At 42.7% G+C, this 19963-nt stretch overlaps 1 protein-coding gene across 5 annotated transcripts in view; it reads left to right on the plus strand.

The window, feature by feature from the left end:
• Positions 1-19963, plus strand: part of LOC147017777 (alpha-mannosidase 2x-like) — a 272410-nt gene that overhangs the window by 79467 nt on the left and 172980 nt on the right. For 4 of the 5 annotated variants that reach the window (XM_085847681.1, XM_085847685.1, XM_085847683.1 and 1 more), the window contains 3 exons: positions 1481-1658; positions 7695-7903; positions 8253-8435. In XM_085847681.1, coding sequence (XP_085703807.1) covers positions 1481-1658; positions 7695-7903; positions 8253-8435 — 570 coding nt within the window. The remainder of the gene's footprint in view (positions 1-1480; positions 1659-7694; positions 7904-8252; positions 8436-19963) is intronic. The other variant, XM_085847684.1, reaches the window with a different exon arrangement.

Here is a 19963-nt window from a genome sequence, read left to right on the forward strand (position 1 = left end):
AAACTTTAAATATGTGACAACTACTCATGGAGAAAACAAGTTTGATACCAATGATGTCAGGGTTCATGTGTCCGATCAAAGCGGGGTGGCTTGGGCCCTGGGATAGCTGCTCGCAGTTATAAAGCATGCATCCAGTTCAACCTGTTTTCACCATTGGTCTGTTAGCCTGTTGTGTGGTTCGTGAGTTTTGTATGTAAATTTTCGGTGCCAGTATACCCGTGGCCGTTGGAAGTTGGCGTGAAGTTCGCAGGCTATAAAATGATCACAACACAATTCCACAGGGTTGCTCAGCCACAAATTCTTATAAAACAGGGAACCTATCACAGCAGCAGATCTCTTTAGAATGTCTGTACATTGGAAACCGAAGGAGGATCTGTTCAACTTTCCCGGCGATGGTCTCAAAAGACAATCCATCACTAAATTGGGAATTTTGCGGGTGGCAGATTTGACTGCGAATCGACCCCGTGTTTTACCATTTCAATTTATTGCCTTCAGTTGTATCTCCAAAATCCAGCTGGAAAGAGTGGTATGAAAATGCTCATGAAACAAGCGATTTCATGCAATTTTAAGAGTAACAACAATAGCTTGAAGGGAGGAGACTTTGCAATTCTGTGAGGAGGTTTGCAAGGGAGGAGGTTGCAATCTGCACTCTTGAGTAGTAATTCTTCAAAAAAAAATACAACTGGCATTTGAACATCAACTCGTCATCGATGCTCATCAAAACTACAATTTTTAGGGCAGCAGCAGCATCATTCAGTTAATTACACACTCAAAATTGAAGTTTCCAACCGAGGTTTAATCTCAAGAGATTAAGCTTCATTAAGAACTTGCAATCTGGTTTGGTGTCAGTAAGAAGCACGACATCTCGGAGCATGCTTTCTTTTGTAAGGGGATGTGAAGCTGGCTGGCTCATCTGCATTGTGTGCACTTACCCTGGCCACATTTCATGCCTGTAGATGTCAAAAGTTATATCAATGCTTTTCTATAATAAGTTAATGGTAGGAATGGGTTTGTTTTGGCAAAAACATAAAATCTCGCAAACGGGTTAGTAAATGTTAATAAACTCCTCCACAATTGCTCCCTTGAGTACGGAGAGAAAAGTGTCATCATAAATATGGCTTGGCCCTTACCTGGATTGCTCTGGAAAGTTGCGGCACTTCCCTCAAGCATAGGGCTGTGTTTTTCTTCATTCAAGTCCGATGTCTCTTGTATTTGTCAACATGTTTATGAATGATTTGTTACAGCTCCAACATGAGCTTTTCGACCCTGAAGAAAAAAAAAAAGAATGTGCAGAATGTTCTCATTTTCTTATCTTTGTATTCTTCATCCAGGTTTCTCCTTCATCAGATGTTAATTATTTTGTGACTTTTTAACATTTAAGGAGAACTTTTTTTTCTTCCTCTTCTTCATGCACCCACCCCCTCTCTACACACTAACCCAACCTCTTCTTTTTTTCCCTGTCCCACCATCCTTTCACCAGGGCTCAGCTGTTGTTGGACCAATATCGCAAAAAGTCCAAGCTTTTCCGCACATCTGTTTTGCTTGTACCACTGGGAGATGACTTCCGTTACGATACACCACAAGAGTGGGATCAGCAGTTTGGAAACTACCAGCGTATCTTTGATTACATCAACACACACCCAGAGCTACGTGCAAGGGTGAGCAGCTTCACTTTTTGCTTCAACCCTGATTCAGCTTGTTAGGATTACTGATAGCTGTTTGTATACACCATCTTTTTATATCGAGATCTTATAACTTTAACTTAAAGTCGGTTTGCCAAATTGCAGGGATAATCTCTATTATAATACCAAGCTTGCACACTAAAAACTTGGCTCGCCATCACACGATCCCTATGAAATTGCTGTGGCACTTAGCGGACATGCCGACAATGTTTGGGAAGTCTTGGCATTCCATAGTACCACTTGCATTTTGCACAATGCGTATTTTTGTCATTCCCCGTGTTCGGTCTGTCGTCTGCTACCAGCTATGTTGTACTGCTATCCCGTGCATGTGCACGGGTATCGCTAGTACTTGTATACTTGTATAGTAAACCCTCCAATATCGCTAGGGTGAGGTGCCTGGAAAATGCGGCGATAGTTAAAACAGTGATAATGGATATCAAGAGCCAATGAGAAGAAGGGGATTCGGTTCCTGGGCTTCCAGGAAATATAGAAGAAGATTGACGACAGCCAGAAATAAACACATCATAATTGAAACTAGAAGAGCACTCGGTAGATTACACACCTCCGACACACAATGCCTCATCCTGTAGAATATATCGGGCCCAATACATTTTTGAAATATCATGCTATGTATAGTTTTTAGCCCTATCTCTCAAAGGTGAAGAATCACTTAAAAATTAAATAATTCTCGTATCCAGATTTGGATCTTTACCAAAACTATGTATTGCTATCCTTGGCCGGTCACCTGCATGCACAAAACATTTCAGAAAGATTGCTTGAAAACTTGCCAAAAATCATGTGACTAACAGGCAGACAAACGCTTCAGACCGACATACTTGGTGAAAATTTTTTTTCGCCAAGTTAACAAACAAGACGACGTCGTGCGGAGCACGATACTTGCAAAATCCATAAAACATATTTGACCTCAATAATTGGTGGTTGAATTCAATGACCACATATGCAACTCCTCTTCAAATTTCAAGTCAATGGGATGAAAATTGAGGATTTTAGAAATTTGGCCTTTGTTGACCTCAAAATAGTTGGTGGTTGAATTCATTGACCTGATATGCAAATCCTCTTTAAATTTCAAGTCAATCGAATGAAAATTGAGGATTTTAGAAATACAACCTCAGTTGTTGACCTTGGGCCGATGTTGACCTTTTGGTCCATGTTGACCTCAAAAATAATTGGCTCATTGAATTCAGTGACAGGAAATATAAATCCTCTTCAAATGTCAAGTCAATCGGATGAAAATTGAGGATTTGAGGAAAAAAAATAGTCTTTGATGAAGAGAGCAACTCCTCCACCAGGATGAGGCTCAAGTCTGTCATACCGGTGGAGGGAGTAACCAGGGAGAGATACTTGGGAGTCAGAGACGTCTTGAGGGAAGAAAGTTTCTGTTAGGCAGATTATGTCTGGTTTGTCAGTGGCAACCTGTATGGAAAGAACTGTAAGGTTTGAGCGAAGGCCCCGGATATTTGAGGTCCACATTGTTAATGAAGAGGGAGGGGAGGAGGCTTTGGGTGCAGGGGGTGGGAGGGGAGGGGGAGGGTAGGACAATGGAGGAGAAGGGGGGGTAAGGAGAGTTGTTCAAAGAGTGTGGGGGATTGCAGATTAACTAGGGGAGGGAGCCGGATAAGGAGGAGAAAAGGCCCTGTGGTGCTGGGTTGAGGTACAGTGGGGAGTAATAAGAGAGGGGGCAGAAGGCAGTTGAGGTTTTGAGGAGGTGGAGTGATGAGATTGAGGAGAGGGAGCAGGGGAAGGAGGCAGCTTTGTGGATGTGAGGGGGGTGAATGGTGGGAGAAGGGTGAGTGGGGAGAGTTGAGGGAGAAAGGTGAGGGGGGAGTTTTTGAGAAAGGTGAGAGGGAAGCTTGGAGGGTGAAGAGTGTGATGGTTGCTTTGAGAGGGAGGGGTGAGAGGGGTGATTTGGCACTGAAGTTGGAAAAAAAAGAATGGTTGATGGAAAGTGAACACTCATAGCAAACTGGGTTTTTTAATTTTTAAGTTAGAGATGCGATTAAACACATTTCTTGAGGGATGCAATAAAGGCGAATTAAGAGAATGGTGAGAAGAAACGCTGTAACAGTTGGAATTTTTTTAGGCAAGGTATGAAGGAGAGGTCAAATTGAGAGCAGTGTGTTGAAGTCGAAGAAGAGTAGTGAATTATGATACATTAACGAGAACCACACATGTGAAGGACGAAGATGAAGTATTGAAAGAGATCGTTTTTATTTTTATTATTTTTTATTACTATTCTTTTTTTTGAGAGAGTTTTCATCAGATTAGGTAATGGGAGGTTGAAGAAAAATTCGGAGGTGAATGGTGAATTTGGATCGCTAAACGCACAGGGTGGAAACAGATTGCGTGGTTACGGGAGAAGCACGTGGCTGCGGGAGGTGTATCGTCAAAAGTGAATTTATTTATTTATTTATTTTTAATGAGGATTGCGTAATATTTGGAAAAGGAAAGGTTGAAGTAAAATCGTGGAGGTATATGTTGAATTTGGAACGGTAAATGCAGAGTGAAGCTGATGGATCAATGAAAAGTATCAGGAAGGGGGTGGAGAGACGCATGGTTTCAGGAGGTGTATAGTCAGGAAGGATGGAAGGGAATATTTTTTTTTGATGGATTTTTGAAGTTTAGGTAAGATTCGGGAATGGGAGGTTTAAGGAAGAAATTGTTAAGGTAATGGTGAGAGTGGATTAGCTCAAGTAGAAGAAAGATGGTGTGCCGGGAGAAGGAGGAAGAAGAATGATAAGGACTATTGGGTATGGAGGGAGAAAGGTAGTTTTTTTAATTTAATGACAAGAAACAGAGTTTAGTTGGGAGGAAATAGATGGGGGGGGGCATTGGGAAAGTGAGGAAAATAGGAATTGAAGGTAATAGGGAGAGAATACAAATCAAAACGATCGTCCACCTTGAGGGGAAGGAAAGGTCGACAAAAATTCACAAAATAGCACGATTTTTGAAACAAAACTGAACGAGGAACTCGCACTCAGAATGTAGGTGAGAAAATAAACAGTTGAAATGGGATAAATAACTCCCGGAAACTTAACGTTGAGAAAGTCGGCAGAGACCCCTGAGAGAACCTGCTGTTTCTGCAAAACCCAGAACCGGAAGCCAAAGCAGGGAAGCCGGAAGCCACTTCCACTTTTTTCCTCTGAATCGCTAACACAAGGCTCGAAACGAACTGGCTCCACAATTCCCCGGAAAGCGTTTCCATAACTAATTTTGTCTCCAATCGTGTCTTCAAAATCCCACTCCTCAGTTTCAACATTCTGAGAACCATCAGAGTTGCTCATGATGGTGGAATAAGTATCAGAATCCGAGCTTGAAATGCAGTTTCTCTATGTAAGCCACAGTTAGGATCAATATGGCTTCAAGGTGTGACGTCGCTGGCAAAATTGAGAATAGACACTCGGGCTTTTTTCGACACTTTATGATTGGAAAATAAAATAAAATAAATTCTCCCCTTTCAATTAGACCGTGATTAATGACTGCATGCTTTTCAGAAAAAATATTCTTGCCTTTGGGTTCCTCTTTAACTACTTCCATTGGCATTTTATCACCTGGTGCTTTTCCATTTGTCAGCTCTTTCAAAGCTCCACGTTCCTCATATTCTATCATTCTTGGTTCTTGCTCATATTCTTTCTACTAAGGTTGCCATCATATTACTATCTCATTTGCATAATGTTGGTCCAGTCCTTCCATCTATGTTTCACCTGTGTTATCTCAGATATTTTCGTGTTCCACTTTTGAGCACCGCACTCCTGGATCTAAACTTTCATGTGATCTCTGATCTTAAAAAAAAGATCTCTCGTTTTTCCCCGCTCTGTTGTTGCTTTCTATCTCTATGCATGCCTCTTTGAAATACCTCTCTTTCTCAATCCTAGCTTGTCGTTGAAAGTCGTCATTTAGCTGCTTCATGTCCTTTCTTGATACACCTTTGGTTTTCATCTCTCTTGTTACCTCTACCACTGAAAGTGGACGGAAGTTGTTTTTCACCCCTGTCTATTTTTCTGTCTCTGTCTGTCTGTCTTGTTTGGTACTTACGAAATCTAAAGATTTCATAAGTACATTGATGACTTCCGTTTCTGTTTGTTTGTTTGTAGGCACGATAATTCGAGAACGGAAGAAGCTACCAATGTCAAATTACACCAAGTGATTCAGGAGGGTGATGGCTTGTGCTGATTAGATTTTGGTCAAAATCGGTCAAAGGTCAAGGTCACGGTGAGGTCAAATATTCGATTTTTGATGGTTTGGTACAGATAACTCGAACGGAAGAAGCCACCAATGTCAAATTACACCACGTGATTCAGGAGGGTGGTGGCTAACGTTATTAGATTTTGGTCAAAATCGGTCAAAGGTCAAGGTCACATTGAGGTCAAGCATCCAAAAAATGATAACTCGAGAACGGAAGAATCTACCAATGTCAAATTACACCATGTGATTCAGGAGGGTGGTGGCTCGCGCTGATTAGATTTTGGTCAAAATCGGTCAACGGTCAAGGTCACAGTGAGGTGAAACATTCGATTTTTGATGGTTTGGAACAGAATCATCGTAGAAACTTCTGGTTTGTGTCGCTACCTTCTCTCGAGACAGCTTTTATTTGACAAGATCAGAGGTCAAGTTGATGATTTCGTAAGTACCAGTCTATGACTGCTTGTGACTTACAAAATCTAAAGATTTCGTAAATATATTGATGCCTTCCGTTTCTGTTTGTTTGTTTGTTTGTTTGTAGGCACGATAACTCGAGAACGGAAGAAGCTACCAATGTCAAATTACACCACGTGATTCAGGAGGGTGATGGCTAGTGCTGATTAGATTTTGGTCAAAATCGGTCAAAGGTCAAGGTCACAGCAAGGTCAAATATTCGATTTTTGATGGTTTGGTACAGATAACTCGAACGGAAGAAGCTACCAATGTCAAATTACACCACGTGATTCAGGAGGGTGGTGGCGAGCGCTGATTAGATTTTGGTCAAAATCGGTCAAAGGTCAAGGTCACAGTGAGGTCAAACATCCAAAACATTCGATTTTTGATGGGTTGGTACAGAATCATCTTAGAAACTTCTGGTTTGCGTCGCAACGTTCTCTCAAGACAGCTTTTATTAGACAAGGTCAGTGGTCAAGTTGACGATTTCGTAAGTACCAGTCTGTGACTGCTTGTTTGTTTGTTTGTAGGCACGATAACTCGAGAATGGAAGAAGCTACCAATGTCAAATTACACCACGTGATTCAGGAGCGTGGTGGCTAGCACTGATTAGATTTTGGTCAAAATCGGTCAAAGGTCAAGGTCACGGTGAGGTAAAACATCCAAAACATTCGATTTTTGATGGTTTGGTACAGAATCATCGTAGAAACTTCTAGTTTGCATCGCTACCTTCTCGAGAGACAGCTTTTATTCGACAAGGTCAGAGGTCAAGTTGACGATTTCGTAAGTACCAGTCTATGACTGCTTGTTTGTTTGTTTGTCTGTCTGTCTGTTTGTGAACAGGATATCTCAAAAAGTTGTCTGTGGGTCCAGATGAAACTTGCTGAATAGGTTGGGTGTATGATAAGGAAGAATTGATTCGATTTTGGTGAAGATCCGGATCCAATAATTTTTAAAGTGATTCTTCACCATTGAGGGATGGGGCGAAAACTATATATCGCACGATATCTCAAAAAGTTTTTGGATGGATTCAGACGAAATTTGGTGGATAAGGTTGAGAGTGTGAGAAGGGCAAATTGATTTGATTTTGGTGAAGATCTGAATCTGGATCTGGATCTGAGAATTAAAAAATTTTCCTCAAGGGGATTCTTCATCATCGAGAAATGGGGCCAAATACAATATACTGTGTTGCATGATCAAAAAGTTGTGGACGAGTTGGTTAGATGACAAGAATAAGCCGATTCAATATTGGCCCATTGCTTTGCTTGTACCTTAAAACACGTGAAGATTTTAAAAATCAAATTTGCCCTGCCCTTTTTTGAAATGAGCATATGATTTTATTTTATTTATTTTTCCTAGGTGCAATTTGGTACACTGTCCCAGTACTTTGCTGCAATGACAAAAGCAGCTGGCTGGAGTGATGGACCTGGTCCACGTTCTGGACATTTTCCTGTTGTTAGTGGAGATTTTTTTACATATGCCGATCGCGATGACCATTATTGGAGTGGGTTCTACACATCTCGTCCATTTTTCAAATACTTGGACCGTGTGTTGGAGACGAGACTAAGGTGAGGGTACATTGAGCAAGCTGTTGTGAATTATTTTTCTTTGTATTCCAAACTGTGATGAAACAAACTATTTAATCTTTCACAGATAGAAGAAAATGCAATGCAGGGAGTTGAACAAATAACGTACAAGTAGGTTAGCTTAAACCCATCCACAGAGTTGTGGATATTGTACTGGATCATATTGCATGTTGCAGAGATGTGCATTTTAATAGCCGCAAAATTAAATGATTCTTACAAAAAAACGAAGCACCTTTTTTGACAATCCCTCCTGTCTCGCTCCTCCCACCCCCCCCCCAACTTTATTTTTCTGATCTTCCCTTTCCACGTGTTTTTTTCTTCCTTGTAACAGATCAGCTGAGGTCCTCTTTGGTTTAACTTTAGCACATGCATCGCATATGGGCTTCATTTTTGAGTTGGCAAAAGAGGACTTTTCTCGTCTGGTCCAAGCCCGCCAGAATTTGGCATTGTTCCAACATCACGATGGTCTCACAGGAACGGGGAAGGACCCAGTTGTCAATGACTATGGGAGCAGGTACAGCTTTTCAGCCCATGTTCTTGAGCTTGGAGATTACACATTGAATAAGTTGTGTTGTGGTCCAATGTGGTGAATCAAAGTACAGTTGCATGTTATATTGTTGTGTACTGGGGAAACTTGTTCAATTTAAGCTCTCGATTTTGTTGGGTATCTGCTACAGTGCTTGAATATAACAGCAGCCTTGAGTCTTGTGCCTATGATTACAATAACGGACGGAAATACACCTGGATTTGTGTTGGTGGAAAACAAGCACAGAACTAACTAAATAAATATATGCGATCACAAAGATCCGACCGGGAAGGCTTACCCTGGGCGATCGCCTGTAACTTATCTTTGGCCCATGATCCAATGATGGCCATACTATTTTCGGACCACCATATGGCCTTGACCTTCAACATTTAGGGATAGAGCGTAAATTATAAAAATGTGTCCCCATCTACAATCTATCCATAAATCTCAACATCATGAAAATCGGAGGAAAATTATTAAACTTGTGATCAAAAAGGTGTTTTTGTTACTAAGTCAAAACCCAGAAAAAGTTGGTCAAGGATACGAATCAAGAATCAGGTGCACAACTTCAGTGCAGGCCCACTGTTATGATGCAAGAACATATTGGAAGACTAAGTGGTCTTTTAGATACTGTATTGGCATAATTGAGCAATGACAAAACAAATGCATTTTTTTCAGTCCACCATTTTACCTTGACCTTTTACCTGGAGGGTTATGATGTAAATTAACCTTAATGCACCTTGCTCTAGGCTATCTAGAGAGGGCAATTTCATTCTGATCAGATAGACCGTTGAGTTTTGGTGAAAAATGTTAAAATGTCTAACTGGGTCATGACCTTAAAATTAAGTCAAGGTCAAAAATGTCAACTCGGCACACACCATTTCCATTATTGATGCAAAATTTCATTCCAGAATACAGCACGGACATTGACAAAAAAAGGGAGAAAACCTAAATGGTGGTTTAGTATGCCGAGGGGTGTAAGATCTTGACCTTTAGCAAGGAGCGGTATGATGTAAATTAAGCATAAATGCACCTTGCTCTAAAGTCTAAACTATCTAGAAAGGGCAATTTCTTCTGATTGGACAAACTTTAGTGGAGTTATGGTTAAAAAAAAACATGTTAAAATGACTTGAGTTGTGACCTTAAAATTGGGTCAAGGTCAAATTTAGGTCAGATCTGCATACTTTCTATTCACATTATTGATGCAAAATTTACTTCCGAAAGTCCCAGCTGGCTCTGAGATGCATTGATACAGTTTTAAAATTTGGAGTGTTGAGAGTGCAGGAAGAAAAAAAAACCCTAAATAATTGTAAATAGCGGTTTAGTACTCCTTGGGGGGTCTCAGAAACTCTGTGGTCCCATAAAAATTGGGGGTGCCAATTGTAGTAACAACCCCGACAATAGCAACAAGCCTTCCCATATCACGTAGGGGGGAGGCTTAAATATATTGCTGCAGTTCATCAACAGAAATGGGAGCCAACCAACATTGCTGATCTTGTGGGTAACACTTTAACTCGTATCAAAACCACATTATTTCAGGGTGGTAAAACCTGCTGTGCTCCACTGTCGTTTAAAGTGAATTACATATTGTCCTTCTTTTGTCTCTATATCTTTAAGCATTCCTGTGTTGTGTGTTCCTTACCTTTCACTTTTTTGTCAGTGTCCATCTGTTTTTGAGCCTTTTTCCAATGCTAATGATGTGTAGAACCAAGCCATATTACTTCTCTTCCCTCTCCACTCTTTAACTCACTGCTATTTAATTTGTTATCGTATCTCCTCTGGTATCTATGATTTCTCCCTTCGTGCTGCTCATCTGTTGTCTTGTCCTGTTTATAATGTGTGTTTGAAGATGAACCTGAACACAGCCGAATAGCATTGTTTGTGCATACATGACATTCCTGCCTTGGTTTCTCATTGTCCAGCACATCTTTCCCCTTATCTCAACTCTCTGCCAATTCTCTCCACTTTCACTGAAACAAAAAACATAGCTGGTCCATCCTTTTTCATTCTTCCTTCCCATTTTCCCCACCTCGTCCCTCCATGACTGCATGTGCTCAATCCAGAAACCCATCTGAGGATTATATCCCCCAGTCCAAACCTTCAGCCATTTTCACTTCTCAGTTCATCTTTTGTCTTTTTTTTTTTGGTGGAATCCCCTCCCTGAGTCTGTCCTGTTGTCCATGGTAACGGGTATAGTCGCCCCCAAGTAAACTTGCTCCAAATCATTCTCATCACCCATATGCACTCACCCTCACATATCTTCGACATATTTGTATTTGCAAGTAATTGCATCATATAATTATTAACGAGCAAAAGCACCTGTCCACTGTGACGAGAAAAGTTTAAGTGAATCTCAATTTAAATTATTTAATGGACTTTAAAAAGGTAAATTGTGTTGCAGTGGTTGCACCAAAAAGAAAAATTGCACATGCACACGCACACGCACACGCACACGCACACACATACACACACACTTAAGGCTTTTTCCTTTTTATTGCAAGGAGGTTCAATTTTTCATGGTAAAAGAGACATTGGAACAGGTATCAAATAAAAAGATAACCAATCATGAAAGTGGTATTGTAGAAGCAATGGGTCGAAATTATAAATTAATTGCAAGAACACCATTAGCCAATCGACATGAAGATTGTTTCGAACAAGGCAATATCATGGGTTTCAAACTCAAAAACAACACGAGATGGAACCAAGGCTTTAAAAATGATTATAACGTCATCAGCCAAAATTTCATTGTTCTGCAATTGCCATTTATTTATCGAGGAAATGGAAAGTCTTGCCTCGGAGCACAATAAGTTCGTTTAAAGACATTCATTTGTACACTGGTGAGGAGCCCCTGAATCACACGTGATAAAATTAGAAAAAGGGAGGACAACCTCGAGCACTCAACAAAAGCATGAACAATGGTTTCAGCGACATCAAAAAAATGGCAAATTTCCGAGTTATCGGAACATATGCGATGGGACACAACATTGCAAGGTAGGAAGTAGTGTGCTAGTCCTGGCTTTAACAAGAAGCCAATGCCAGCAGATACTGATGACATGTTACTGAAGAAGCATTGACCTTTAAAAATGCTGCACCATTCATGTTCTACCTTCTCTGAGATATGAGTTTTCTGCAGTAAGATCACATCAACTTGCTTTCGTTGTAATAAACTATTTATTTGGATCTGGTGGATGTGATTAGCACCACCACCATTTATATTTTGTGCTGCAAGAGTGAGTGTTTTCACTGCTTGGTTATAAATTTTGCATGATGCTGAGAATACCCTTTGCTTTTGTTATGACTTTCTTTAATCGCTGGAACTGTGATTTTTTTTTTTTTTTTGGAAGTTTGTTTCACCAGACTTTTTCAGGACTAGCTTTGCAGCTTGACTAAAGGGAGCTAAATCGGGGAAGTGATCGAAAATGACAACATTCCATTGTCCATACGTTTCGTTGAGAAAAAATACAGAGAACAAGATGAGGAGGGACTCGGGTCTGATCTGTTATCGACAGTGCCCCGTCCACCTCCTCCACCTCTTCTTCTGATTCTGAAGTCATATCCACCTCCTCTTCTGAGGATTCATCTCTAACAATAGATAGTAAGTTCAATTCTGGAGTTTAGATTTTGTAATTCTCGTTTGTTTAAGAGATTCTCGAGGTGATCGCATGTGCGGAAATGAAATAAAGCAGCGAACACCGACATCTCCGGGCATTTATACGCATATAAGTACCCAGCGATTCGTAGCCAGGATGAACAGGCATCGATAACATGAGTGAGGACAGTGAAAAAACATACTTTATCATTAAGAAATCGTTGCTACCTGTTCCAAGTCGAGGCATGGTTGTGCAGGCCAGAAAACATGGCAACATGTTTTTATACATGGACCAAAAATAAATAACCTAATGCGCTGCGTAACTAACCTAACAGACTCACACAGACGACTTAACTAAAATTGCCTGCGCTAAGGCAAACATACAAGTGGGTTTTTGAATTATTTACAATCTTCTTCTTCTTCTTCTCCTTCTCCTTCTTCTCCTTCTGCTCCTTCTTCTTCTCCTTCTTCTTCTCCTTCTCCTTCTTCTTCTCCTTCTTCTTCTCCTTCTTCTCCTTCTTCTTCTCCTTCTTCTTCTTCTCCTTCTTCTTCTTCTTCTTCTTCTTCTTCTTCTTCTTCTTCTTCTCCTTCTTCTCCTTCTTCTTCTTCTTCTTCTCCTTCTTCTTCTTCTTCTCCTTCTTCTCCTTCTTCTCCTTCTTCTCCTTCTTCTCCTTCTTCTCCTTCTTCTCCTTCTTCTCCTTCTTCTCCTTCTTCTCCTTCTTCTCCTTCTTCTCCTTCTTCTCCTTCTTCTCCTTCTTCTCCTTCTTCTCCTTCTTCTCCTTCTTCTCCTTCTTCTCCTTCTTCTCCTTCTTCTCCTTCTTCTCCTTCTTCTCCTTCTTCTCCTTCTTCTCCTTCTTCTCCTTCTTCTCCTTCTTCTCCTTCTTCTCCTTCTTCTCCTTCTTCTCCTTCTTCTCCTTCTTCTCCTTCTTCTCCTTCTTCTCCTTCTTCTCCTCCTTCTCCTCCTTCTCCTCCTTCTCCCGGTTGCTTCCGTTCGGGGTCGCCACAGCGGATCATCCATATGATCCGCATAGTGATTTGGCACATGTTTTACGCCGGATGCCCTTCCTGACGCAACCCTGGTCGCCTCTTACAACGCAGGGATATGGTACACCTATTTTAACTGGGGTATACACCGGCCCAGTACACTGGTACTCATTTCGCCGACCTCGGAAGGATGACAGGCTGAGTCAACCCCCTGGTGTATTAATTCAGTGGCCCAACGGGGCTTGAACTCAGGACCTTTTGGATCCCAAGCCACTGCCCTAACCACTGCGCCAACACCAGGCTGAATTATTTACAATCATTACTTATCTATTTACACGAACCATGGCCCAGGACCTGTCATTTGTGGGAAAGAGGCATGGCAAAGTTAATAGTGTAGTAGATAGGCGAAAAGTCGTGCAAATTATGATACAAGCATCAAATATGGCATTTCTGTTCTGCAGGGCTTTCTGATCAAATTTGCCTGATTGGCCATTTGAAAATCCAAATTTTGAAAAAAAAAAAAACTTCAAAAAAATTTGAAGTCACAGCTGGCTGAAATTCTTGACGCGCAAGTGAACATCCCAGACAGAGAACCAAGGGGAGATGCAGTCATCATTGATGGCCCAGCACTTATCAATGCCCTACCTCCACACATTTCAAAGAGATTTGATGACTATGCTGAAGAAGACATCATCCCAAAGGTGGAATCCTATGGTGCCAGGTACGAGAGGGTGGACGTAGTGTTTGATGTGTACAAGAAGTAAAGTCTGAAGTCCGAGGCAAGGTCAAAAAGGGGGCAAGGAACCAGAAGAAGAGTGACAGGAACCAGTAAGACCCAAAGTAACTGGAGAAGCTTTCTTCGAGATGACAGCAACAAGACTGAGCTGTTTCACTTCCTTGCAGAAAAGATGTGTGAAGCATAGACAACAAGCACAGTCATTGTCACAAAAGGAGAAGATGCCATTAGCAACACAAGGAAGTCACTGGATGCTGTGTCTCCATGTTGTCATGAAGAAGCTGACACTCGAATATTTGTACACGCCAGGGATGCAACGACGGATGGTAGCAAGTCCATTATCATTAAGGCTAATGACACGGACGTACTAGTCATAGCAATATCTGTACTGCCATCCTTACAGTAACTAGTAGTACTGCAGCATAGCAAACCAATTGTTCGACTTTCAATAAAAGCACCAAAATTGGTACATATGTTGACTAATGTATTCTGAACAATTCTGGATATGGAGCCACTCGAGATTTTGCCTTGGTCAGCTTTGGCTCCATTTTCCAAAATGGCCGCCATTCTACTTTAACAACATGGGTTATCTGTCATTGTTATTGTCTTTGTAGGTTTCTCAGAGGTGATAAATACTCCATGTGATGTGCATTTACAAAGGAAAACAATACAAATGTCATTTGTGTTGATTTATTATATTTCCAACCATTGTATTGGGGAAAAATGGTCATTTTTATGGGAAAATCCATTTTCGCACACAGCATCAGTGACAGGTTCAGAAGTATTTTGTTGTGGTGGTAGTGGTGGAAGTGGTGTTGTAATTGGTAATATTGGTAGTCACTGATGGTGAAGCAGTCATCTGCCTTCCAAGGCAGGAAGATGAAAGCTCTCTGGCTCCATGTGGTCAAGAAGAGGCGGACACTCGCATCATGCCACATGTGGCCCATGCTGCAGAACATGACCACCGTCGGATTCAAGTTCGAACTGCAGACACCGACGTCGTCGTCTTGGCGGTGATGGTAGCCCAGGCACTACCATGCATGGATGAACTCTGGATTGCCTTTGGGACGGGAAAGAACTACCGCTACATCCCTGCCCATGAAATAGCTGCCTCCCTCGGTCCACAGAAGGCATGTGCCCTCCCTGTCTTCCACGCCATGACCGGATGTGACACGGTATCAGCATTCGTGGGGCATGGGAAGAAATCTGCCTGGGCCACATGGAACTCGTTTCCAGAACTGACAGATTCTCTTGTGATCCTGACCACCACGCCAGTCAACATCCAGGATGACACAATGCACTGCGTTGAAAGGTTTGTGGTGCTCCTCTATGACCGCACCAGTCCATATACGGACGTCAATGAGGCCAGAAAGAAACTCTTCGTCCAGCCCATCCCACCTACCTACGATGCTTTGCAACACCATGTGAAGAGATCAGTCTTCCAGGGTGGCTATGTCTGGGGGCAGGTCTTGGTCCCTCAACCCGTGCTTCCATCACCAACAAGCTGGGGTTGGCGGCAAACAGAGAATGGGTCCTATGAACCGCTCTGGACCACACTCCCTGAGGCTTCAAAAAGCTGCTTCGAGTTGGTGTCGTGCGGCTGCAAAAAGGCTGTAGAAACCGCTGCAAAGGCAAGAAGGCTAATCTGCAATGCACTGGACTGTGTGCTTGTGAAGGAGAATGCCAGTAGACAGACGCAGTAGACACAGACTGAGATATCGGCCTAGCTTAGAATGTGCAAATGCAAAGTCGCATTGCTTGTAAAAGTGTTGACTTCTTGATCCAGAGCCAGTACACTTGAGCTCAGAAACTCATATTGTACTCGACTGATGTATGTGTGTACCATGTGTCCTGGTAGAATGGTAGTAGGCAGTAAACTGTAGCCACTTCAAAGTGAAGTGTGCAATAATTTGACTACATTTTCTGAGTTTGTCATTATCACGATTATCAGTTCCCTTTTCAAAATAGAGTAAAGTATTGTGACGAATTCGCGCCTGCCGGCGTGCGAGCGTCCGGTGGGTGACGTGCCGCGATTCGAGTTACGTGGCCGGACAATTCTGGCGTGACCCTCTCGGACTAACGCCGGGAGCTAGTCACGGGTGGGCCTTTCAGCCTCACCACGATCGTGCCAATCGGCCCCCGCGTGGGATAGGGTTGTTCGCCAAATTCGACCTACCTAAGTACCCACGCGGAGGGTAGACCGGGCGATCGCACCTCGCCGCAGGTCGACTCCGGACAAGGGCCACTTAAGCGACCCGTTCCGTACTATCGGGATAACCGAGCGGTGTTATCGTCGGCCTCGACGGTTCCGATTAATTATCGGGCGTATTAAGTCCACTACCAACCCTTTACGTGAAGCAAGATGGAGATTCAATTAAAGAAAAGACGAAGCGAAATGGGAAAAACAGTTCAACATAATGCACATTTATTCCACGGCACACGGAGATCACACATGTACAATTACAATTATGCACCAAAAGCAGATGTTGCAAAAGAAACACAACAATGCAGATCTACTACCGACTACGCGAGCACACGGCAACACTTACACAGTTTTACTTTACAGACGGCGCCGACAACACATTTACTCAAAAGCAAAAGAAAAGGGTCACCCTCAAAGACAAGGGGGCAGACGGGGCCTGTGGGCCGCGAGACCGGTTGGATCCTACCCGTGTCTTGTGATGAGCCGCAAATGTCGCGGCGCCCCGACTCCGCGCTCCTTCGCGGGTTTCGTTGGCACTGCTTGGAGTGGGGTGGGAACGGGGCCCCCTTTTCGCACTATCTCAGCGGGGGGGGGGGGGAGGGGGAATTGTTGATGCTCTGGGGAAAGAGGATAGCTGGCTTGCTTGGGTCCCGTGACGAGCGACTCCACTGCGACCTCGTCGCCGACCGCCGTCTTCCTTGCCTCGGACCCGAGCTATTCGACCTCCTCCCCAATTCTCCTCAGCCGACTGCAGCAAATCACCTCGACCACGCTCCAGGCTTCAGGCTTCCCCTCTCTGCAGCTCCCTGACAGACTCCGAACCCCGACAGACCGCCACTCTCCAGACCCGACTTGACTCACGGCTCCACAGTCTGCTCCTCTACAGACCCGACTTGACTGCCTCGACCTTTTCTCCAACTCCGACTGCCTCCAACTGGCTCCGACCCAAAACCTGACTAAATTCGCCCCGCGCTCGGCGCTTTATAGTCCGGCAGGAGAACCCATATGCAAATTTCTGGATCAGAACGAGCTCGGGGGTGGAGCCACGCTCGCCCATTGGACGGAGAAAAAGGGGCGTGAGTCTCCCCTGATCCTCGAATTTGCATATATCGATTCTACTCTGACACGCCTGGAGGCGGGGCCAAACCGCCCGCGCTTGCTGATTGGACGGATCAGAAGTGCGCGTGTATCATTCCTGATCCGACTTCTCCTCGGAAAGGCCACACTTTGTACCCGCGGCTCGGCGCACGCCCTGTACGAGTCCAGGACAGCCTGACGCTCGGTGCCCACAAGCGGTGCGGGAATGGCCGCAGAAGGAGAGGCGAAGGTGGTGGAGGGTCTAAAGTGGCGGTCCATGGCCATGGCGACGTTTGGAATGGCGGTGATGCGATGTTTGCGGGAGCGAGTTGTGAAGGTAAAGGTCGTGGCTGTTGGCGTTGTTGTTGTGAAGCGGCTTAAGTGAATCTGATATCCCATTCATTGTAGGTCAAAACGGATCAGACTCTACTGAAACACGATTGAATAAACTAAACTAGATCGACGCGCATGTAGAAATGCCAAAGAAAAAATCTAAATTTTTTTGAAAAAAAAGGTGCAAAATTTCCGTTTTTTTTTTTTCTCTAACAATTTTTTTGGGGAGGTTGGAAATCACTTAAAACATGGAGGAATGCAAAAAAAAATTCAAATATTTTTCAAATAAAATAAATTTTTTGGAAAAAAAGTTGCAAAATTTTGTTTTTTTTTTCTCTAACAATTTTTTTTTTGTTGGAAATCACTTAAAACATGTAGAAATGCAAAAAGAAAAATTCAAATCTTTTTTCAAAATGGCCGCCATAGCGGCCATATTGGACTTTGGACCAAGTCCAAAGTCTAATGACATGATCCTTGGACCATTCCTAATCCTCCCACCAAGTTTCGTCGAAATCCGTCCAGGAATTTTTCCGTAATACTGTTCACAAACAAACAAACAAATGAAAAATCGTGCTTAGCACGACACTTGGCGAATTAGTTGATCTTTCCGTGTGGTGGTCCAAGCTGTAATGTCATGGAATGTGTGGTGTTTATTTGTTCGTACATTAATAAAATGACGCGCCATCACAAATAACAATTATCAGGCGTGCGTTGTCATGGTAACGGCAGCAGATTGAAAATTTTCACAACTCATTTAAAGCCACCACGTGACATTCAACAACTTATCATCGGTGCTTGTTGCCTTCATTCTGATCGTAGAAAATATTTGAAAATACCTCGGAACATTGCTTTTCAACCAGCTTTACGATCCCGTCATCAGGTTTGAAATGTGTTGTAAAACAAAAATGTGTATTTTATATGTGTGTTTTTCATGTTTTGGTTGATCCTGACCTTGACCTTGGGTCAATTTCGATCAAACTTTGTACACATGTTAATATTACATGCATAAATAGACAGTATAGGTTTCAATATAATAAGTGCAAAACTGTTTGAGAAATAGCCATCTGTAATTCACAAAATTACCCATTGGTTTATAATGGGCGATAATATAAAGTGATGCAGAATCCAGATCCTGATCTTGAACATCACCAGAAGTCACATATCCTTTTGCACTGTGGATTTCTATCAGCTGTTAAAATTTCATCCAAATCGGTTAAGAATTGTGACCTGTAGAACGAATAGAATTTTTTTTAAATCACACCAATAGCTAAAAACTTTGACGTCATACGCTTGCGAAAACTGTGCATAATTTGTACCCACATGCATTTTAAAACATTTAGATATTCCATTGAAGTTTGTTTTGGCGTCAACAGGAAGTCGCTACGACTTCCGGTCACTGACTTATGTCCAGAAATGTGTTTTCACGTTATGTGACATCACGTCGTGACGTTTAGTCCGATTAAGACGGGGTTTGGATGCAGACCGTCTCAGGTGGATTGCCTATCAGGTGTAAAAATTTAAGAACGACTGGTCCAGCCGTTTGGGCTGTAGATGACCGGACAAACAAACAAACCAACAAACAAACGGAACAGACCAACATACTTGACAAATTCGAAGATTTCACCAAGTAACAAACAAACAGACAGGGGTGAAAACAGTAACCTCCGTCCATCTTCGATGGCGAAGGTTAATAAGAGCATATAGCCAATTTCGTAAAAGTAGAATGGCGGCCATTTTGGAAACTGACCAAGGCACAATCTCGGGTGGCTCCATATCTAGAATTGTTCGCAATACATTATTCTACATGTGTACCAATTTTGGTGCTTTTATGCAAATTTGAACAATTGATCTGAAATATCAGACTACGCTGCAGGACTATAGGTCTTGAGTACATGTGGATTGCCTTTGGCCAAGGAGCCAAGGCACGATGGATTCCAGTCCATGAGGTAGTTTCTGCAATAGGGCCTGAGAAAGCTCGAGGGATCCCATACTTCCATGCGTTCACTGGATGTGACGTCGTGTCTGCCTTCAGCGGTAAAGGGAAGAAAACTGCATGGCAGACTTGGAACGTCTTTGATGATGTTTCTGAAACATTCACCAATCTCAGCCAGCATTCAACATTGATTCGTGATCTTGACTTTTTTGAAGTTTTTTTTTTTTTTTTTCAAAATTTGGATTTTCAAATGGCCAATCAGGCAGATTTGATTAGAATCCCCTGGAGAACAAATATGCCAAATTTGATGCTTGAATCATCATTTGCACGATTCCTCTCAAAGATTGCTGTTATTTGCCCCACAATAACAGTTTGTGTGTGGGTGAGTGCTCAGCAGCTGAAGGTCAGTCGTCCTCAGGGCCTGCTCAAAAGGTCCCCTTTGAGTATTCCTTGCAGTGAACCTTCTTCTTTCTATCTCTTTCATACCCCAGCTGCTGGAGGCAACTCACCGTAACACGGCAGGCCATGTGCCGTCCTACAGGCCATTTGAAGTTGCCTTTTTGCAAGAAGAAAGACGTGGCCAGGCTGCTATATGCAGTCTCTGGCTCACTTGAATGAATGGCTGGAGATGGACGCAAAAACAAAAAAATCGATGGATGCA

Source organism: Eptatretus burgeri, chromosome 11 (assembly GCF_056783735.1).
Source record: "Eptatretus burgeri isolate ZD-2024b chromosome 11, Ebu_testis_v1, whole genome shotgun sequence".
NCBI lineage: Eukaryota > Metazoa > Chordata > Myxini > Myxiniformes > Myxinidae > Eptatretus > Eptatretus burgeri.